Source organism: Oculina patagonica, chromosome 10 (genome assembly GCF_052425735.1).
Source record: "Oculina patagonica isolate OP01 chromosome 10, crgOcupat, whole genome shotgun sequence".
Classification (NCBI taxonomy): domain Eukaryota; kingdom Metazoa; phylum Cnidaria; class Anthozoa; order Scleractinia; family Oculinidae; genus Oculina; species Oculina patagonica.
The window spans coordinates 650,554-674,235 of NC_135767.1; the positions used below are offsets into that span (position 1 = coordinate 650,554).

At 37.5% G+C, this 23,682-nt stretch overlaps 1 protein-coding gene across 6 annotated transcripts; it reads right to left on the minus strand.

Annotated features, from left to right (window-relative positions):
- Positions 1-1,693: 1,693 nt before the first annotated feature.
- On the minus strand, positions 1,694-21,800 carry LOC144629291 (uncharacterized). 6 transcript variants are annotated; one of them, XM_078487513.1, is made up of 4 exons: positions 21,642-21,800; positions 9,010-9,128; positions 4,492-4,748; positions 1,694-3,220 (listed from the first exon to the last, which is right to left on the minus strand). In XM_078487513.1, exons 2-4 carry the CDS (start codon positions 9,023-9,025, stop codon positions 2,828-2,830), a joined length of 666 nt encoding a protein of 221 aa, XP_078343639.1. In that variant the 5' UTR covers positions 9,026-9,128; positions 21,642-21,800; the 3' UTR covers positions 1,694-2,827. The 6 variants fall into 6 exon arrangements, with proteins under 6 accessions (XP_078343639.1, XP_078343637.1, XP_078343635.1 ...); XM_078487511.1 differs by lacking the exon at positions 21,642-21,800 and adding an exon at positions 20,462-20,570; XM_078487509.1 differs by lacking the exon at positions 21,642-21,800 and adding an exon at positions 20,462-20,561 and having other exon boundaries at positions 9,010-9,124.
- Between the last annotated feature and the right edge of the window lie 1,882 nt (positions 21,801-23,682).

Consider the following 23,682-nt stretch of genomic DNA (forward strand, 5'->3'; position numbering starts at 1 on the left):
GCCACCGTTTTTAAAAAGGAGTAAATAAACATGACTCGAAATACAGTGTTTTTATGGGTATCTAATTTCAAATAACTTCTGCAAATTTCGGGTTTTCGATTTTTATACATGTCAAAAAAGCTTGGTTCGCAGGTAATAAAAAATTCTGATAAAACTTGTTTTAAAGCCGGAGCGCGGTCAAGCCCTTTACAACGGTCCTACCCTGCGATTTCATCAGTAAGTCGACTCTATCTTTACGGGAATTGTTTGACATCGTACCACAATGCCATGCAAACACATTGCTTGCAATTTTACCGGACGACGAACTGTTAGAAGGGGGCAGTTGCCACAAATTTCTCTTCTGGTATCTTGCGGTAGATCAGACATTATATTCTTTTTTATAATCAACTGAAACACGCTCTCAAAGGAAAGAATGTACTGCATAGCGAATTTACTTTTTCTTGTAACAGAAATAGGAGGTTTGGCACATGATGGAGTGTTTTTGATGTACGTGGATTATCAGACTTTAAGCATTTGGGGGTCTTTATATCATTCCCCTCATAGGTGAACATCGGATCATCCAAGAGAAAAAGACGCTGCACGGATGTTTCCAGTTGGTCATCAATCCAAGTTTTAACCCCGCCCGTCATATGACGGAGCTTAACTACGGCCAAGTCGAATGGAGCTTGCCGTTTCACTAGGTATGATAGAATAACAACCCAGAATTCAGAGGAACCTTTGAAGTATTGTTGGGAAATTCAGTTTTCAATAAGATTAAAACGAGGAAATTCACCTTTACATGAGCTTAAAAACGTCAAAATTAAAAAAATGAATTGATACGCGAAAGTATACAACTGAAAGTTTTAAATCACAATTCAGTCCGCGCGTGCCATTTCGTTAGTAAAGCGTGAAGTTTATTACTGTTATTACAAAATAATTAGAAATCATTATTTGAAAGAAAATAAAAAAATTAGATTATTCGCTCTCAATTTCTATGAGTAGACTTGGCCTTCTTGATTTGAAACAGGTTATGCTATTCAATAAGAGCTTAGAAAAACATATATTTTTGTGATTTTTTATGTGTAGTTTGTCAAGCAAAAACTGGGCAAAAAATCACTCCAAAGGAGTTATTGTATAAACGCTTTTGTTCGATTACGCGAGTGGGAACCTATGTGGATGGGCCTGAAATACCCCGAAACAGGTAAGGACCCGGGCCCGGGAGGGTACTCAGGTATGTTTTGGGTGGGTATGTGCTGCCTGGGTCTCCAAAGTAGCACCCCGTTTTAGAAAGAATTTGCATTCAAAATGATACACTGTTCTAGCTAGAAACAGTTCTACTTTTTGACACCCCGTTTTGGCTGTTGATAATTTGGAACTTCGTGCGTTCAAAACATCATACCCCGTTCTAGAAATTGTCTCTAAAATGGATACCCCGTTCTAGATCGGGAGCCCAAAATCCTGACCCCGTTGGGCGGACTTATGGTCTCTCGTATTCATAAGCAAAAGGTATGAAAATTTTTTTTTTTGGACTGAAATAGGGTAACAGTAACAAGAACTGGACGGCAAAAACCCTCCTCTGAAAAATTCGGAGAAGTGGATATAAAGAGGTCACGTTCTCGATACAAAACCGGAACTTACTCGAACATTGAACATGTGACATGTTTTACGACTCACGTTTTACTTTGGCTTTTCACGTAAAAATGAAAGAAATATATTCATAAAAATATTTCCTTTATTGTCTTTTGTTAAATACATCGAATAATCTGTTTACTGCTAATGAATTTAACACTACAATGTAACATCTGTTTTGGTGTCACTTCATAAAAAAAACATAAATTTAAAGTTGGCTGACCAGTACACGACTGTTAACCAGTTTTTATCTAGAAACAAGGGAACGTTAATAAATTTACTTTGATATTACCGGTTTTAAATAGTTTAATATATCTAGGATTAATATCATGGGACATCAAATATAATAAGGCCTTGAAGAGGCGTCACTGTTTCCTTAAAAAAAAAAAACTGAAATAATTTTTTTTTTTTATAACTAGTAAATCGACAATAATCTAAAGTCCAACTATGAAAGACACAAAATCAAACATCAAAGAGAATGTGTTTTCTTTCTCATATTTTACAGCGACAAGCAGTCAGGCAAATGAAACGGAAATGTGAAACACGGCTTTCCCGCCTGTTTAGAGGCTTGTGATCAAAGAAGAAATGAAACAATATATCGTAAGAAAATAGCGTCACCTTTCCTCTTAAAATTGCGTGAAATTATCTCATGTAGCTTGGAGTTTCATGTACTAGAACTCACTCGAGTTGTATAAAACAGTAACTTTAAATTCACGGCTAGTACGACGACACTTTGTATTGGACAAATTTATTTGGGTTTGGCCGATATTTCGACTAGTCAACTAGAGCTCTGGCCCTGTAGAAGACTAGTTGACTAATCGAAATATCTGCCAAACCCAATTAAACTTGCCCAATACAAAGCATCCTCGTACAGGGGAGCAGGAATGGCGCAGTGCGAAGAGCGCTCGCCTCCCACCAATGTGGCCCCGGTTCAATTCCCGGACTCGGTGTCATATGTGGATTGAATTTTGTTGGTTCTCGTCCTTGCTTCGAGGGTTTTTCTCCGGGTTCTCCGGTTTTCCTCCCTCCCCAAAACCAACACTTCCAAATTCCAATTCGATCGGGAATACACGGCCCCACAAGCATAAAGCTTTAATCCTTTCCGTGTCTAAATAAAGGTAATTTATTTATTTATTTTTTACTAGTCGTGCATTTAAAGTTACTATTTTATACACCTAGAACTACAGTTATAGAAAAAGATAAGCAAAAAAAAGCAAGTTTATGCCAAAGCTTGGCCATCAGCTGGGATGGTATTGCGAGGGAGAGCTGATGGATGACCACACTTCATGATGACAGGCACTGAAATGTGCTTCACTCCCCGACTCGCTCCGTTACAACAGCAGCCATTTCTGATGGGTGTCACGTGAATGACATGCTGGCATCTGATTGGCTCTTGGGGAGTTTTGAACTCAGAGACAGGGGAGGTGCTTATGTAGCTTTGGTGGGAGATTACTTGGAACATTTCTCGTGGCGCAGAAGTCGCTTCTTGGTTTTCCTTAGATTTAGCGTTGTCCTCTTTGCTTTCCAAGATGCCGCTGTCGAAAAGGTTTTTGATTGGCTTGTAATTATACGGCAGATCAACAAACTTGTAAACTAGCCGCTGACCACTGACCTATTATTAAAATACAACTGGACAATCATTTAATGGCATCGACGGGAAAGGGTATAGTTTGAGTGTTTGCATCGGGGGGGGCCCTCCGGAAGGTATAGGTAGTGCAGCACCGAAGGGAGAGTAGAAAATTGAGCCATTTTAGTCGGAAATAGGGTTAAGATTTTGGCCATTTTTGGATACGTTTTCTTCACTCTACTTTAGGATTCTGTACGGTTTTTTGGAGGAAAGCTGTTGTTTTTAAAATCATCAAGTAACTAGAATGTTCAACATCAGCCCAAAAATGCACTTTCTTAGGGAAAGAAAAGAGTGTAGGGAAAATGAGGATAGTCCTGGGCGTCCTGAGTGAAGAGAGGAACAGTATAAGTTTCTTGCTTTAGAACACAAACTAGAATAACGGCGAAGACCAAATTATGGACCTTGTTACAAGCGTACAAAAGAAAGCCAAATCTACCAACTCAAACTATAAAAAATGTATGAGACTCGAAAGGAGAATTTGTATGTTGACATGGAGACGTAAAGGGTTACAGTAAACACCCGCATATAAGAACAAATGGATTAAGAACACCAGGCTGAAATTTGGCCAATAAAGCCTCATTTTTTTAAGAAAAAGATCAGCCTAAAAAATTCTGCATTTTTATAAAATGGTAAAGGTGTCTTTATTATTTAAAAAAATTGTTTTTTTTTTCTTTATCTATATTAAAGGACAGTTTTTTAGTATGGGGGAGTTTTTTGTGTTTATTAAAATAAAAAAATTTTTTTTTTTTTTTTTTTTTTTTTTTTTTGGGGGTTTTTTTTTTTTTTTTAAAAATAAAAAATATAAAAATATTTATAAAATTTTTTTTTTTCTCTACCCCCATAAAAAAAACCCCCCTTTTTTGTTATTACATCATCAAATTGTTCCAACTGGTACGGTATGAAATGTATGGAGATAAGTAAAGAAATCTGTATGTTTGTATGTTAACATCAGAATTTAGTATGCTTTCCCGAGGGACGGGTCTTAACGGAATTATTTCTTTATTTGCTTATTTATGATATCCTACACCAAGAGAGGATAAAGGTTAAGAGAATGAATCCCCAATACAGGCCTTATTCCAAAGGTAATCCCTTTTAATTTTTTTTTATATTGTACCCATTCTTCCGCGGTTTTTAGCGGGCGTTGGGTGGGTTTTCTCCTTTTTTAGGGGGGGCAACCATTTTTTGCTTTATATCCCCCGAAACCCCCCGAAAAAACCCAAGGTTTTCCGGAAATGGCTAAAAAAACCTGCACTTACTTTCTTAATAATATTCTTTTGATAGTAATATCTAAGCGCTCGGCTCAGCTTGTCGTAGTTCATTCCTGGACGCTGTTTAAGCTCTCCCCAGCGCTTGGCCACTTCTTCTTGATTGCGAAGTTTGAATTCGCCTTTCTCTCGCTTGGTCCACGTAATTAGCGAAGAGTAACGCTCATCGGCGAGAAGCTCGAGTAAAAACTCCCACAAATGAACAGCGCTGCGCGATACACCACGCTTCTTGGGGAAAGAATCTACCACTGGAATTTTGAAATAAAAAGAAATTATATTAACTTTGAAAACTGTTTATCCCAACAGTATTTCAAAAATCCATATCGCAATCCGTTTTAAATCTTCTTCACTTTTGGCCATTCATACCTTCTTTTGTATTTGCTCTGTTATCAAAATGTTCCTTTACTATTTTCGCGGTTATTTTTATATTTTACCGATTTTGATGGCCATTTCCCATACCTAAATTTGGCTAAAATCCATGAAGCTGAATGAGCTGAAAGCGAGTATAACATGGCCGCCAAGCATGCGTATTATAGTTCAAAATGTCCTTTAAAATGTTTGACTTTATAAGGATCACTATGGTCCAAAAAAGATTTCAAAACTCCCGTCAACTGAAAAGTAAATTTGGGCTTTTGCGTCCAAAACTTGCCAACGATTTTCGCGACAAATTAGTTCGCTTCCGTAAGTCATGTCATATGAATTTCATATGCAACAATCGCAAGCAAAAAATTTTACCCCTAAAATTGCTCCTTAACTAAGAGTTCAACGTCTTTTTACGAAGTGTATGACGCATTTTTCACCCACCCACCCACGCACGAGTATTCGGCCTCTATATTTGAAACATTAAAAGTGACAGTGAGGGGGCTTACTGAATAGTTCCTTCTTAATAAGTCACGTTCGAACTACATTGTATTTTTCAATCAAGATATCGACGAGTTTAGAGTTAAGTTTACTTTTTTGTTCAAATCTGCGAAGAAAAGTTCTAACAGTTTTACTGCAGAAAATGACTCTGAAATAAAACTTTCACAAACCTACAAAGCTCTATTAGCTCAATCATCTGTGGTGTTGTCAGGCTAACTAACAATGTGGGTTTCCACTGTCGCGTTTCTTTACATGTGCAAATAATATGCGCGCAAAAATAAAAAAAAGACAAAATATATGAACAGCTTATGTCTTCAAAAAGAAAGAAAACCCTAATGATGAAATCAACCCTGGCAGTACTGTCGAAACATCAGTTTTACGACAATCATAGCGCTCAAAAACATACTGTATAAAACAAGAATAACTTTGCACGGCGTTGCCCTTTTCTTATGGACTCACAATATAAAATAGGAGCGTATATGCTGAACAAACCGCAGTAAGGCATACTCTAAACTGCTTACTGAAGGAAATACTTAAAAACGCGACTTATTCCCCATTCACACCGAATCTAAAGCAGGTTATGTTTAGGTTGAAAATTGTTTTCTTAATAAAAGGTCCTGACTGAGGTTTGTCGACTTCAAATCTGGCACAATGAAAGCACAAATTAGAGTTTACAACTTTGAGCCCCGTATAAAATTTAGTCTCTCAGTTTTCTATTACAGATTTTTATTTTGTTTAAACTATAAATGGGGAATTACTTGCATATCAGTAAGGGCGGTTTGTAAAAAAATTTTTCATCAGTGCTAAAATGAATGAATAACGGCATTTTCGTATCGTCCGGGTATGCCTGTTTTTCGTTTTCTTTAAAATGAGCGTTAATGAATAAGAAAAAGTGTAAATATTTTTTGTGTGATAATCACCTGGAGATGTTCTTCCGAATGTAGACGCCATATTTGCCTCCATGTTGAAACTGTACTTCTTATTCTTCTAAAGTAATCTAATACTTCACTGCTCTTATTGAAAGAAAGTCGGACCAGAAAACACTAAAATATCAAAGGAGGCCGGATGAGCCCGCTTTAAATTGATGTTGAAAGGAAACAACATTAGCGAAAACGACCGGTAGGACGCGGGTTAAGAAAGGAAGTTAAACAGAAATATTAAAAGCATACTCACAACCCCCACGCATGCAGCTGGTGATAGAAAAGGACGAAAACAAGATTGACGTGTTCGTATTGTGTTGGCTTCCGGGAACATCTCGTAAAATTTCCTTAGAATTTATAACGAAACGAAAGATACAAAGTATAATTTCAGACTTGGCAATGTATAATTTCTGTTCATGTAAACAGTTAATACAAGAGTTATTCTGCATTTGTTATTCAGTTTGGATCAACATCCGTTAATGCAACGTTAATAAACCACAATAATAATAGTAAAAAAAAACAGGGCGTTTGTCGAAAAAAAACTTTTAAGAACCTGATGTATTTCATGTAGTATGACGTCACTGAGCTTAATTGCTACGTTAAAAGCTTCCGGGTTTAGATTCGATCAACAACCTCGCGCCTGCGCACTCTGTACTGACCGCTGATTTTTTCCTTTATTTCGCGACTATGCCCTGATGTTGCACGTGCTACCACGTTACGACGGTATAAAGAGCAAGCGTACGGATATACTTTTAAAATTTCATTAAACATTACTACAACAATACCAGCGAGTATGAAAAAAGAAAGATTCCGTGCCAAAGTTCTCCTGTTAAAACTACGTTGTTGTCAGGGGCCGGTGAAAGCATGATCAGTGGCACAGGACAAAGTTCAACGGTGCTCAAGATTGTTCAACAGTTCTCAACATGGGCGAGTAAGGAATAAAGTCGAGTAAACAGGAAGTCGAAGAAAAGACGAGTAAAACTCTAAAGTGTTAATGATTCTAGCTTCATCGGTGAATTCCTCTCATAATTCATTCAGGACATGTTCTAGTCTCAATTTCCTGAGCGAACATTCGATGTAACTTCATTATCTATATGACGACGACAACAGCCAGATTATGGTTAAACCTTAACAAAGAACTGACAGACATGACTTTGTCCATTATTGGTAGTGGGCGAGAGAGGATTGTTCCCGGAACTGCGTGATGGACTGTGTTTGGGTTCTCTACTTCATATTGTCCGGTCTCGAGCGAGTTCTAGATCTTCACAAAAAGTGTGTCATGTAATGACAATTTTTATTCAAACGTGCTTTCACCTACTGAAACACAAAAAGAGTAGGAAAGCAGTTTTATACTGGGAAGTCATGACCAGACAACCAGCCGCAGGTCCGTGCGTCCCTGTCCCTATTATCCTCCCCAGAGCCGCTGGAAGACCCTCTATGCGGGCAGATGGCTGAAACGGAAGTGAATTTTTGAAGGAAAAGGTTGATTGGCTAGCTCAAGTTGCTAACTGGGGAAACTTATGTATGAACTGGTTCATCCAAAAAGCACAAGGAAATTTAAATTTGGCAAATCGAATCAATCGTTTTCAAAAGGAGCAATTCACGGTAGCTTATTAAGTCACTTTTCTCATTCCTTATACACTGAAAGGAAACTCTCAAAATAATAGGTTTTCTAAGAAAGAATAAAGGACCGACGGCCCAAAGTGACGATATGATAATAACCTACATGTTACTTAAAGTTTCTGTTTTGTTTTCAAACATTTTGAATTCAAAAAAATCCAGAAAAATAAATGAAGATTTTTACTTTGCTTTTGGCTGCTTAGTGTCATATCAAACTGCCTTCAAAACGCACGAAATGCTGTCTTAGAGCAGGCTTGTCACGTATTAAGTAAGTAGCTTTATTTTAAGTCGAAAAACGCGGAGAGTGGGTGCCCAGTCTCCCGAGGCAGAGGCTTATGCTAAAAACGCTCAACTGATAATTTAACATCAATAAAATTAAATTATTCCTTAGATAGATCTAGAATTGGCGCATTCTTTTTGACATTTTATTTCTTTTGAAAACAGATTTAGCCATTGACAACAAGTTAGTCCAAACGGCAAAACTTCTCTTGTTCATACTCAATTGATCATCGTTGTAACGTACAAAAAGATACTTCTCCTTTACTGAAACTTTTTAATTACGTGGTTGTTAAACTGAAAATCCGAGATACATTTTTGAACATGAAATATTAAGAAATAGCCAACTTTTAAAGGTACCCCGTCCATAACATAGTTCCTTTCAACCGCAATGAATGCTGGTGAAAACATCATTACAAGAAGAGTATGCGTGAATCGTTCTTCTTATGTGCGCGCGCTTAAATCGCTGCTGGCCCTATAAGCTGATTATACTTGTCTGTATGTTTATTTCGCTAGTGAAACCTAAGCTTAACAATCGAAAATGTACTGTTAAAATCGGAGAATAAGATGGAGCAGGAATTTAGAATCGATGTGAAAGATTTATTTTGAAAAATCGTGCGGCAATGAATAAGGGCGTTTGATGAATGCAACTCTCTACTATGTGTGTCTGCGAAAGAAATCTATAATTGAGGCTCTCTTTATGAAAAGATCTTTTCCCATTTTAGAGTTATTATTCAGGCTTAGATCAAATGGAGACGGCTTATTCTGTTTTTACCTACCTTAAACATTAGAGGTAATATAAATATACTAAGGAGTTTTATATATAGCCTACCTCCGTTTAAAGCCATCAGAATCTTACTTGCTGTAGTTTGAAAGGTAACGGAAGCTCGTTTATGTTTCTTTGTGGAGCTTGTGTAGGACTGAAGTACAGTGTTACACTGAAATTCCTGGCTGAAAAAAAGACGAATGTTATTTTGTTTTGTACTGAGTTTCAGTTCCAAACGGAAGTTCACAGTGGTCTAAAATATCTATTTTCCCCACCCACATGCCTCTTAGCCTGTTTTTAAGCATTAAAATGAGTGGGCGCAGGAGATATTTTTAGCATCTCCACATTCAACAAATTTCTTTTCACAGCGTCGCATTTGGATTTCTTATTACATTTTAACTTCTGTTATCATTTGTCTTCCAATTAGGCGGGGCAACCGCGCTTGAAAATAAGAGACAAAGGGAAACAGACGGACATTCTGTTGGGTGTTTTTTTAAGTATACAAGCCAAGCCAACCGAAATCACTGGCATCAAACACGCGAGACAATGACATCTATTTTTAGCAAGAGAATTTTCAAAAACATGCTTAAGTTTCAGGAAGGAAATCCAAGCATAATGGTTTAATGTTGTCGAGCAGTATCCGACAAATGACAGGAATTAGGAAGTCATCATGGATAAGAGCTGATGGCACCAACTGTCTAATTGCACGAACAAATCCTTCAACAAAACACTTGTTACAGCAATTAAGGAATCGCTTTCTGTTATTTAAAACTACAGCTCACAGAAGAGTTGACACCTAAGTTAGAGAGAATTTCATTACTTTATTACATTTTTTTTTATTTTGAGCATGTCGACAGTGACTACTCTTTTTCTTTAGTCTCTTTGACTCGAGGCCGTTTGGCTTGAATTTGTCACGTGACTAGACTTTATCAAGTCCTTTCTTCTCAAACAAGTAGCTTGAGCTACGCAACTTTTACAAAAGGAAACGAGAGAACGTCGCAATTTTCCTTCAATGTCAATGTTCAGGCCATTAACGTGTAAGGATGACATTTTATGGAGGTTTGAGTATCCGCACATTAAAAGGATCGTACTGTAAGTTATTCTTCTCCGATCCTCCACGGCCACGCAAGTGTGACCCGAAAAACAATTGATGTTGCATCCACCAATCAGCATCGCGTAAGATGGGTACCAGGCTTTGCAAAACGGTTGACAGACTCGAACGAGTTGCTCAGCAAAATAAGACTCAAATAAAACTTTTCTAGCAACAAGTGACATTGATTTTACGCTAACGTTTTTTAATATGGAGGAATTATAACAACGTATCCAATATGTAAAACTTCTGAAAGCCACTAGTGTCTTTTCTACTGGAGAGAGAAAGCTCATGATGCATCCAGCTAGACAAAGATTGATCGAACGATAGGAGAATAACAAATGCAAGCCTACTGCAAGATTGATAAAGGCAAGTGTGTAGGACCTAACTAAGGATATTGGCAGAGGAAAAATAATGAGAGGGATTACTGAAGGCTTTGTTGGATGAATAGTCTCCAGCAAATCAGGCTTTCAAACGAGCAAAATCGGTCATAATGGTCCTTTGACGTTTCACTGATGACCTTAACGTGCGTTTTACCATGCGGTTGATGTCTGTACGTGAGGCACTGAACGTGTTTTGCTATGCTATTAACAAGTAATTATATAGCTTACTCATGTAATGTGCATGCAAGTTAAATCCAAGCTAGCATGGTTTAATTTGAAAGACGTTTCTCAGTATAAATAAAAATGATTATTTTAAGAGACATCTCTGGGTTTTCCTTGATGCCAAGCTGTATACTCTCGAACCCATTATGAACGGAGTGAGCCTTGGTAGAAGCTACACCAAGCTATAACAGCACGATTGCCGAATTTGAAATACATTCTGAGAAATGTTGTTCAGCAACTGATTCCATTCAAAGTGACCTACCTACTGCAGCTTGATGTCTAACTTGCTATACACGAAACAATACGCTGAGTAGTTTCGGCGATGGCGACGAAGCTTCCTTCGAAATCGCAGGCAAGTTAGCGCAGTAAATTAAACCGCGACTCGTTTCACTTAGTTTTAATGCTTGCCTAACTTGATTAGTAATTATCAAAATGCTTGTGTTTGCCAAAGAGAACGAAACTTTTTAACACGAATGAGAGAGAGGACTGATACTGACACGTTACGAGCCGGAAAAACAAAGAAAATGAAATCAGGTGCTTATATGGTATTTTGGTTTTATGTTTGTATGTATTTGTTCACGTACACCCCTAAATCGAGGTGCGATTCGAAAGTGAAAGAGGATGCGAATTGCAAAAAGATTTGGTGAACAAGTTGTTCAGCATGAAGCATGTGATAAAATGTACAACTATTTTCACTTGAAATCAAAATAGACACGGAAGTCGAGACAACATTGTTCTGCCTCGATCATAAATTCAGTTTTGCTCGTAAACATAGAGTTTCAACTGTTTACCATTAACACTAATTTTGATGTTATTTTGGACGATTTGGTGGTACACTTAGACAGCATTCCCTGGTTACTGATTTTCCTTAATCTAACCAACTCTCTCCTCACAAAATGTATTGATATTGTAAGGAGAAATTGGAAGTCATCATTTTAAGAAATTGAAGGGCTAAAGGAAGTCTCGAACTATCTATTTTTGTTTCCAACCTAAACGTACCCTAAGATATGAACTGAAGACCTCACTGAAGGTTTTTTTCTGAATGCTACAAGGCGCAGTGTAGTTATGAACAAATTAAGGCGAGGTCTAGCTGAAGACAAACAGCTAATGGAAATAAATCGATATATTTGGGTAGACACCAAAACTAAGCCATGCTTAAAAAGTGTATTTTTGGTTTACTCTGTGGCTTAAAATTGTTTTGTGTTTACACGTCGTTTATTCAGGGTTTTTCATCACCTACATTCCAATTCTTTGAGAAGAACTTGATTATTTATTGCCAAATAAACAGAGATCTTCTCAAGTTAATTGCTAATAAAAATAATTAGGGCATGAGGGGGCCACCCACGCCCAGGTAACTTTATAAGGCAAGCCATGGCACGGATATACACGAAGAGGACCAGGAATTAAAATCACTAATCAGACCGAGGATGAAAGAAACAAATGAACACCAATAACTACATCACCAAGCAGGCCTTCAAATGGAATCCTCAAGAAAGAAATACATGAAGACGAGAAACAGATGAATTCCAAGAACTTAATTACCTAGTGGGCCTTGAATGGAATCCTTAATAAAAGAAATACATGACACCTAACAACTCATCCCACCAGGCAGGTCATAAAATGAAACTGCCAATAAAGGCAACAGATGAATTCTAACAAATACATCACAAAGCAGGCCATGTGAAATGGACTCCTCAGTGACAGAAACAGGTGAAGATCTTAAATCAACATCACCAGACAGACCATGAATTGGACCCTCAATGGAAGAAACAGATGAATTCCAAGAACTACACATCACCAGGTCGTCCACATGAAATATAATCCCAACAACTAGTATCACTAGGCAGACCATTAAACCTCAGTGAGAGATGCATTCCAAGAACTACATCACAGAACAGGTCTTGAAGTGGAATCCTCAATGAAACAAACAGATAAATGCCAGGAACTAACATCACCAAGAAGGCCATGAAATGAGCTCATTGAAAAGAAGAACAAATAAAGTCAAAGGACTAAAATCACAATGACAGAAAAAAGAAGATCAAGACTGCCATCACCATGAAGGATACGAATGAATTAACTGAGAAAGAGTAAAGACTGGAGCAATGGATGTCCAAATGTGATACTTGGAACTATGCTTTTGGTAGGCCCTGCAATGTAAGCTTCAACTGGCATTACCATGCAGACCATGAAATGCAATCCTCAATGCAAGATAGAGAAAAAAACCAAGACCTAATATAACCAAGAATGATGTCAATGACAAAAGCACGTGAAGAGCAACAACTAACATAACCAGACCATGAAATGACATCCTTAAAGGAAGTAAGGAAAAACCAAGACTGAACTTACATCGCCAGGCAGACCATAGAAAAAAATCCTCCAAGAAGAAACTGTTGAAGAACAAAAACTAACATCGCCAGGTAAGCCATATAATGTTACCCATAAAGAAAGAAACAGATGACAACAGAATCTACCAACATCACCAAGCATACCGAAGAGAGACCAAGAAGTAACAATACCAGGCAGACCATGAAATGACATGCTTGGGAAGAAGAAACAGAAGAAGACAAGAACTATAACATCACCAGAGATTTCAGAAGGAAAACTGAGAAAGGTGAATGCCACAGATATGTTAGAAATAACAACAACAGGCAGACCATGGAGTGAAATCCCTTGGACAAAGAAACAGATGAAAGCCAGAACTAAAATCACAAGGCATGCCATGAAAAGGATTTCGCCATAAACAAAACAGATAAAGGCTAAGGATTTACATCCAAGGCAGGCCATGAAATAGATTTTTCAGGGAAAAAGTAGTTAAGAAAGGCCAAAAACTAACTAAGAAACTATGCCTCTGGCAGCCCTAAAAAAGCACCCTGGGGTAAACGAAACAAGGGCCAGGAGATAAGGACTAACACCAGCAGGCAGGCTGAGAAATGGAATTCTCAAAGAAAGACCGAGAACCTATGTCGTCTTGCAGATGTATTGAAAAGTCAACAAATAAGCCAAGAACAAAAACTAAAAACACCAGATAGACCAAATAAAATGGGATCCCCAGGAAGACAATTTAGACCAGCAACTAAAATCACCATGCAGAACATGAATGAATCCACAATGGATCAAAATGGTAAAGGCCAAGAACTAACATCACCAGGCAGGCCATAAAATGGGATTTTCCAGGAAAAAGAAAACAGATAAAAACTTAAAACCTTACATTTCCACTCACCATGAGGAGCCCATTAAAATCACTAGGCAGCCCATGGAATGGAATACTCAGGAAAAAGAGGCATACGAAGACTATCATGAAATGGAATCCGCAACGAGAGTGATAAATGAAGACCTAGAATTAACATCAACATAAAGCCATTAAACCACACGGAAGAGAATCGGATGAGACCAGGAACTAACATGACCAGACAGACCATGAGATGTAGCGCTCAGGAAAAGAAGAAAAGCTAAAGAAAACCAAGAAAAACATCACGAAGTTGGTGTCTCTATCTGTAATAGAAGATGATGGTTACAACCTGGAATGATGGTAAAGAACTGCTCACATCAGTGCTCCACAAAAGAGACTCCGACGGTTTACTATCTTATTATTGGCCAGAAAACTATAATACGTGGTACCAACGTAGTTATTATTAATAGTTAGAAAAAAATATCACGCTTTGCCTTAGCTTTTGCTTTCGGCGAGAAGTAAGCGGATGTTTACGAAATTCGAAATTCCGTGTATGAAATAAACTTCTGTTTTTACACCACAAAGAAACCGCACGTAGTAGGAGTGATCGATTTCACTTCTTGTTACCAAGACAACAGGCTAAGCACGTCAAACGGCATCGATCAAACATGGCGAACTTCACGACATGAAGAACGTTAGTTGCCTTTGCTAAAAATGAAATATGTACCTGTGTCAAGATGAAGTGAGATCAGGTAAAAAAATGACTTCGAGTCTGTAGGTTGTGGTGAATGTTTTGACAAGACAGAATTGAGGACGCCATATTCTGGAAAAGCCGTCAATATTAACTTTAAGTTTTCTTCCAAATTGTTCAGGATAAGTTCTTTGAAGTGAAGGTATCAGAAGAATTATCCAACTGGATGCTGTAGCAAGCCGGTATTACCGATAAGATAGTAAGTTCATTAAAGTGTTTTGCTTTAAGCGAGTTTGTGATGACGTTTTTTTCTTTTCACGCCTTATTTGAGCTTCGTGTTCAGTCGTGCTGATGCTTTGTCAATCCATTGCAACAACCAAGTAAGCACTGTCTTCACAAACGAACTTCGCCCTCTAGAGTCGTATTTCAGGCAAACTTTCTACGCTTCATCATAAAACACGACATGGCTTACCCTACAAATAATATTTCGACTCCTTTGTTGGTCTTTTGTCCATCCAAATACGTGAAAAGACGTTATGATTCAAATGGAGACTAGAGGTCGGTCTTCTCGAACACTGAAACAACCAAGTGTTTCGACTTAGGTCTCTGAAAAAGGCCTTTTTCGCCCCACCTTCTTTTAAATCGGTTAATGCTAAATGCTTTAAAAGAAAAGCTTAATGTATTAACAAAAACAAGGAATTAGAATGACTTCATAATCATAAACTTAGATGTAGTTCTTCCAATTAAAATGATTTTAAATAGCACCAGGATATGCCTCGCTTATTCTTGTTTTCGGTTTTAGATCAAGAAATGCCCCTCTTTCCACTAACGTTTAGCAAATTTGGACTCAATTTACTTTAAACCGTTTTCTTTCTTCGTATACAAAGTTGCCATTTGATTACATCACTATGTAGTGAAAGTTTTTGAAGTCCATTTCAGGTTCGAAAAAGAATCTTGTTGTTAATGAGAAATAAAAATGGCGTCAAAAAGTTAGTTCCTTTTGTGCTGACTCGCTCCGACTTTAGACACAAAGTGATGTAATTGTTTATTTTTTACGTGACAAAATTCCGCTGGAATCATCTCATCCGGAATTTCAAAGTTAGAATTTTAGTAAAAGATTATTTTTGACCGATTTTGAGGAAATAGTCGAATGTGGAAGGCACTGTATTGACTCGATATTGACCGACTGACTGTTCGGTAATGTCTCAAGTTGTTAATGAAGCACACGAATGGCTGTTAACTTTGATTTTTCTTCTCATTGAAGCCCTTAAACCAAGCATCGAATTTTTACACCATTTGTAGAAGTCCTACTTTATCATCTCTTGTTTATGAGTATTGTAAGTGAACATTGGTTTCGCAAAACAAATTCGACTTGCGAAAACGAATGTAGTTGGGCGGAATCACTGCACCAAGTTTATGAAATTTAGCTGTAAACACTCTTGACAAAAAAGAAGCGTTCTTGTAGATAATGACTGAAATCAGTTGAGTGTTACTGCCTCGCAGACTGTTTAAATTTACATCGCTGTTGGAAGAAAAATATGCCCAAAGGAACCCCGTGATTGAAAATCCAAATTGTGTGGCGGGGCAGGCAAGCTGTTTGTTACCTTGAGGCCTTCACATTACTTGATCGGTAAATCCTAGAATTTTACATCATTATCAGGTACAGAAGATATCTTGAAGCTTAAAATGTTGATTTGTCGGATGTCCGATTACTTTTTTAACAAGATCCACTCCCAAACGAAGCAACGCCTTCCGAATTGAAGTAGTGTTTAAGAGGAAGTAAAGTCAGGATTGTTTTGCAGCTTATCAGGATGAAGCAGGCTTGAAATCATTTTTTACTAGGATAATTCTTTACGCCGTGTTAACTTAAACGCATAAATACTGATTTTAAATAAAACCTGCTCAAATATAAAACAATGCAATATAAAATAAACTGGAGTCAACTTTCTTTAGCAGGAAGTAAAGTGTAATGCATTCTTTCTTACCAGAACTTTTGTTCTCGGAACAACTTTACCAAAAGAGAGCTCTGTTTCTAGCGTGTAAACGGGAACACAGAAGGAACAAACTGACTGTTTTCTGTTTATTTCACCCAGTTACGGTTAAATTAACTACTTCCTCCTTTGCTCTAAGCTATGAGGATCAGTTTCGATTTCGTGTTGACCTCATGTAAGCGATGACCTGCTAAAACAACACGTAGTAACTTTTTTGTGGTAAACAATTGGCTTTCTTCCTTGAATTCCGTCGATAGGAAAGATAAAATCTGTAAATGTAATTCGGAAAACGCTTGCAGTACAATAATAGTTCCTACTTCTCGCTCACGCTGAGCCACGTAAACACGGGACATATATTTCCGATTTCATGTAATGACCGTGAACGAAAGTCGATTTCCGGGTTTCCAAGTATGCAAAGATCGACGTTTCGTCCCCGTTGTAAACTGTGCTCGTATGAGTTTCGTTCTTTGCTACTAACATGGCACACATTTTATGGGATTGCAACGAAATTATGTCGAAAATATGCCACAATTAACCAAAAAAGTACTAAAGGGTAAGATAACGCTATTCTCATCAGCTAAACGCGCGATCTCGCGACGAGCTTAACATCCGGTTTTCGCAGTATGCCATAATTCTCTTTTCCCAAAACGTTCCACTTGTTTCCGGATTTTCCGGTGAAAAATAATCGTAAAAAACAACGCAAGTTAAATGTTTAGCGGAAATTTATGAGTGTGTGGAATTGCTGACAATGCTGAATACAAATGACAAAATATTGTCGAAGAATTTTGCATAATCTACATGGCCACACCACATTTCTTCCGTGACCAATATCCCCACCCTCTCCCCCTCCTTGTTTGCTGATGGAAAGTTGCAGACAGTTCGCTTTGTTTTGAATCTTCGAAGGTCTTCCACAACTAATTTCATTCATTAATTTACTTTCATTCTTTTTAATAATCGACAAAAGATCGAACTCAGACTATAGTTGCTCAGACCCATGACCGTCCAGCTTAGTCCATCTTCGGACTTGTTCGACGTTTTTCGTTTAATTTGTAGCTTTGCAGCCACATAGAGTCGAAGGTTAAACGATATGTACTTTCTTCAATACACCTGTGTTTAGAATTAGATACAATGAAGACCGCCTTTTTACAATCGAGGCGTCAACACAAGAAATGTATTTCGACCTTCAGCTAGAGAGACAATATTGTGTATCTTCCAACAATAACGTCAAAATAATCGGTTTAGTTTCATTCCTCGTGACAGTGAGCACATTACATGCTTCTACTTGCTCATGCTCACTCAGTCCCTCTCCATAGCTACACAAGCGCAATTTACAACAGTATTTTCTCTTCTTTATACTGAACAACTGAAGGCAAGCAGGAATTGTACTAAGAGTGTTCCTAAGAGTTGTGGTTTTACTGCTTTGTTAAAATATTGACCAAGACGCGGGACCTCGGATGTAAAAGCTCTATTTGGCCCCCGGGTTTATTTCTTTTTATGACCTTTTGGGGGGGGGGGGGGGGGGTTACGAGAGGAGGAGTTTTTGAGAGAGGGGGGCTTATTTCGAATCACATTTCAGTTAGGGTACATATAAGCAATAAAGTTGACATTCAAATGTTTTTGAGCTGTTTGGTATAACACACATCAATAATAGGTAAGTTGGGGTGGATGAATAATTTAAAAAGCGTAAAAGTGCCTTGTTTTTTTTGTTTGTTAATTGTCATAATTCACCATCTAGGTCGGGGGGGGGGGGGGGCTTAATAGTGAGAAAGGAATTATTAAAAAATGGAACTTCCAGACTGGGGGCTTATAGGAGAGGGGCGCTTAAAAGAAGAAAGGCAGGTGAGGTCGCTTAGGACTGTGTGCAGGAGGGGTACCGGTCGAGAGCGCCACCTACCCCCGGTGGCGGGATCCGCCGGAAACGGTGCATGTCAAGTGCGTCGATGCTCATCAAATTCCTTTTTGCAAAAAGTCTTTCCAAAGGCAGCTGGGACCAAGTGCGTCCACGTGTGTCCAAGTCAAAATTTAATCTAACACAAGAAAAATCCTACTGACGTTAATAACAATTTATAAAGTGTGGGGACGTTACATCTTATAATAATGATTCTGTGAGCTTTAAAACATTACTCTAACTCCATAATACATGTACCATCTCGAGTTTGTGAGCGCGCAAGTCCCCCATGTGTCCCCGTGTCCACAAAGAACGCGCTCCAATGTTATTCTGTCACTGATCCAGGCTTATACACTTAATGAAGATACCGAATCGAAACAGTCTCCTGACTGAAACTTTTTTCCGCGCGCCAGGCCTCTCCTTTACGCCAAGAAGGTGGAGAGGTTTGGGTCAGTGACTCTCCCTTGTTCCATCCACTACGGGACCCATTGGGCACTGTAGCAGCCCCTGTTACAATTTAGGATGTATCTTACACTCGGTAAACTTACTTATTATACATTGTTTGTGGCCTGAATCGTCGGTGAGTCAGAGTTTCATTGCACACAAGCAGGCCACACTGCAAATTGAGCAGTTTAAGTGAGAACTATTCCTAGACGTTTTAATGAAAATCTATCAAACTTGCAAACTTATCTTGCGCCTACATGCTCTTTGCCAAAAACAAAACGTTAATCAAGGAGTCGGGTTGTGACTTCAAAGAATTAACACGGATTAATTCAAAGAACTCAATGTTTGCTCGTAGATTTATTTTATAAAAGTTTAGCATCTCCGGAAGAGATTGTTGCCATGTAACAATAACGATGAGGTTGATGTGCGACCATCTGACGTTTTTCCGGGAATCATTCGGACTTGCACGTCATTTAATTAGTCACTCCTGGGTAAACTTGAATAAGCTCTGAATCAGCTGCGGTCCTATATAATTGTGGTCTTCAAATATCTAAAGGGCTTCTTCTGTACTGCCTCGGCTCTTGCTTCTATTTCTGTCGTGATTTTACTTTATTATTAAAAGATACTTCATGTTGCAGCTGCTGAACTTCTGTGACAACCAAAGCTTGCAGCTGTATAGGATTTCTGTAAAAATTATTTTAAATTTCTTCCTTCATCCCTTTAACATTCTTTCAATCAGGCGCATTGACCGTGAAGGCATTAAAATTCACTTGATATATATAGTTAGAGCCACATTTGCCCTTGTACTCATATGGAAAGGCTCATCGAAAAAGTCAGTTAAACAAAACAGCTACGCAATATATGTACATTATACCGGATGTGCGCAGGGGAAAAGTCAGAAAAAAATTGTCTCGTGTTAATATATAGCAACACTAAGAAATTTGCTATATTATAATAGCGATATTTGTGTTTTACGATGCGATTTGTGTGGGGTAATACTAATTAAAAGATTAGGTCATGTCGGAACTGTTTCATTTTGCACCTCAAGGAGGAAAGCGTGAGACCATTTATAATACAATAATACAGGGTGACCTCTGATGCTCGCTTTAGAATTGTAGGCAATCGTGACAAAATTTAGGATATACTTTAGTATTTGTCTGCAACTTAGTAGCTTTTATATGCCCTTATCTACCTCTTGAAAAATAAGTTCGTTATGCAACCTTCTGCAAGTGAATAAAAGGGTCGAGGAATCGTCCTGTTGCTGAGGGAATATCAACTGTACAAACTCCTTTATGTAAAGATAGATGGTGTAATGAAGTATTAGTCGAGAATTGACATGTAACAAAGTCAAGGGGCCGGGCCCCGAGTTTTAACTTTAAAGATTAGGAATTTTCATGGAAGGCTGATAACTCAGATTCGAAACTCGTGGGGTTGAGGCGACTTGTTTCGCTTTAAGATGTCTGAAGTCTTATCCTCGGGAAATAATTTGCCATCCTAAATTCAACCGCGCAGCACAATATGATTCAAATGTCGTGACAATAATTAAATATAACGCATTCGAACGCGCGCTCTCCTGTAACAGTGCAACATGTTATTCGCGGCTAAAAGTTCTAACAACTTCATAAATGGGAGTAACTTACCGTGTGCTTGCTAAATCGCACTGGTTTCATAGAGAAGTGAAACTACCAACAACGCGCCTAAGACTACACGTCTGTAATCTTTCTATTACTTCCGCCTTTGAGACTGATGAGATCACGTGATTAAGTAGACTTAGTACAGTTTCAGTTAAAAACGCAAACTTAAACCGGAAGTTTGAGCATATGTCGGATGATAGAAACAATTCATTCGGCGACGAAGCGTTGGATGGTTTCAAGGTATAAAAAAGTCACAGTTTATTCCGTTTTGGCGGGATAAAATGTTTCTGTGTTTTACAGAACGTAGTCGGATCTTAGCATTTCCGTGTTTGCTGAAGCCAATGGCACGTAGATATCAGTCGCGTGACGGACAATAATGATTGGCTGCGGCTAGTCACGGTGACAATAATGTCCGACTCAAAACAAAAACCTTTGTCAATTGTATATAAACACGATTTTCAATAATTGCGGGTCTAATAAATTAACGCTGAAGGATTTTTTTGCCTCATTTTAGTTCTTTAGAGGTATTAAAGTGAATTCTAAATATTCAGACAATCGGTTTTAATTTGTAAATGACTCAACCAGTCCTATATCGATTTTTCGGTTTCTCGTGCGATTTGCAAGTTAACAAAAATAGCTGATTCTAGTTCATGTTTATCGTCCGAGGTAGCATGCTCCGTCTTCGTCTACTATATAAAGACCTAACAATATTATGTCATGAAATTCGCAACAGGAAAAAAAGCAATTGTTAAACAAGGTCAGAGAGAGGATTTAGTTCATGTTTATCGTCCGAGGTAGCATGCTCCGTCTTCTGTCTACTATATAAAGACCTAACAATATTATGTCATGAAATTCTCAACAGGAAATTAAAAGCAATTGTTAATTTTAACAAGGTCAGTATTAAGGATTTGACAAGTGGGACGACATCAGATTTTTCGTTAAAATAGCAAAACGCTGTCAAACAGACTTGTGAAGAAAATAAACAAATCATCATCTACGGGATTGACGCACAACCACAAATTATATTTAAACAAACGTATACGGTAATATAAATGAATTTCAAGCTTAGAGCTGTAAGGTTTTAAAACCTATTATTCTATTAACCATTATATCATTAACCAAAACAATCTTTCAAGTTTGACTTGACATATTAAGTACCGTTTGTAGGATATTGGACTTCACTTACCTTTAGCGCACCGCATTATGGCAACATTCACAGGGCTGGATATGGAAATCCACGTATTCTAAACTGAGAAAACATTTGGTTGTTGACGTGCGATAACTCAGTTATCAGACTTAATGTGGATGCGTCAAGCCATTGTATAACACACGATCACACGTATTGTGTATCTATCATGCGAATAATGGAAAACTACTTCATTTATTAGCATCCTGTCACTTATATTCTGATGCAATAAACCTCTTCCGTGTTTGGCTATTTCAAGGAAGAACAAAAATAAAATACTTCCTTAATTCTAAAAAGGCCAAAAATGGATTATCTTGAGGTAATTTTTACACTCTCATTGTGCGAAAGGAATGGATTGACTTTAATTTATTCAAAAGACTTCCTTGACTTCCTTATGCGACGTGAACAAAAACACGTCTTGTCTTCTGGCTATTTTGCCGAGTCTTACTTCATGTATTCTACACTCACTCTTAATTTAACGGAATTTCTACACCTTAAACTTCAACACCTTTCATGTTAACGTTGAATTTCAAATTTAGAGGTCATCTCTTAACTTGCATACACCTTCTTTAGCAGCGGAATCGTTAAGACAAATCGCTTAAAGCTAGTATTTGAGACCGGAACATGCAAATTAGTTTTGATGTTGATATTCGTTAGCATCACAATCAGTCCTGTGTTAACTCATTTTACTCCCAGAGTCATGCATCAAATCATTTAGATGTGATGCTTACTTTTAAGTCTGTGAATGAAACTCTAGTGTGTAACGATTCAAATGAAAGCTATTTTTAAAGCAGTTATTTCATGTGGTGCTGTTTATTAAGCTGCACAATTAGTTCTAACTTGGATATGACCCTAGTGTGTGAACATTCAAATACAAGCTACAGAGCATTTTAAAAAGCGCTACCTGTTCTTCGATATTTTACAAAACAAACTTTAGGATATTTTTTTTTTTTTTTTTTTTGAACCTTTCACTCTATGGAGCGAAAGTTAAGTAACTTTATCTAGATGTCTGAAGCATACAGAATTGATATCTTTACATAATAACAACATTATAACTCGGCAGTATAAATATCACGGTCTGCTGCCGATCGCGACATAATAATAACGGTTAGAAAATAGGAACACTTTCCGTGTTTGTATACGTTGCCATGGTAACGTGCACGGAAGTTTTGGAGAACCCAAAATAACATGGCGTGAGTTAACGGTTTTGTACTGTAGTTAGTGTTTTGTCTTTCGAATTTCGAAAGTACTACTCCTTTTAAACTATCTCCAAATTTAGCGATGCGTTGAAAAAAGGATTATAGAAAAGAGGATTATATATAGACGTTATTTTGGCGATTTTTTACGAAGTTTTGTCACCGAGATATAAATATATATTTCTAACAAACTGAACGATGAACGATAACAAATTTGTTGAATGATGTTTCAGTGTCCCAAATCATTTTCCGGAATGAAAAACTAACAAATTAGGGTACACAAACGTATACAACTGAAAATGTGTTCAATTTAGTGCATTGGAAATTGCAAAATTCTGAGATTTACTTCAATTAACGATAAGTGATGAAATCGTCAAACTCACTAGCTTTATATAATAAGACAGCTACTAAAAATAGTTCTTTTAACGTATTCCAATAAATTTCCTTCAAAAGGTATCAATCGTTTCCGAGACAGCGCAAAAGATAATGAAAAACTTGTTGTTCTTCACTTGAAGTAAAATGAAGCATTTAGTACTTCTAAGGGCCAACAGTCGAGATTATTACAAATATCAGACTTTTTATAAAATAAAACTATATCTGCCTAAACGTTTACAAAATTCATGTCACCATGTTATTTAAAAACTGTTGTTTCTCACCTAAGGTAAAATAAAGTATTTATTTCACTTCTAGGTAAAATAAAATATTTATTTCACTTCTAGGAGCTAACAGTTGAGAGCATTAAAAAATACCATTTTTGGTAAAATATGAAATACCCCTTCGTAAAGGTATCCAGAATTCGTGACACCAAAGTCAAATTTTGTTAATAAATCAAAACAGACCACAAG

Bases quoted from the DNA above. Each gene is read 5' to 3' on its own strand.
- LOC144629291 (XM_078487509.1), bottom strand. From the start codon at position 20,491: ATGAAACCAGTGCGATTTAGCAAGCACACG. The intron at 4,749-9,009 runs GTAGGCTATATA...TCAAAATTCCAG, and splicing joins TCTGATGGCTTTAAACGGAG to TGGTAGATTCTTTCCCCAAG. The intron at 3,221-4,491 runs GTAAGTGCAGGT...TTTTAATAATAG, and splicing joins AAAAGAATATTATTAAGAAA to GTCAGTGGTCAGCGGCTAGT.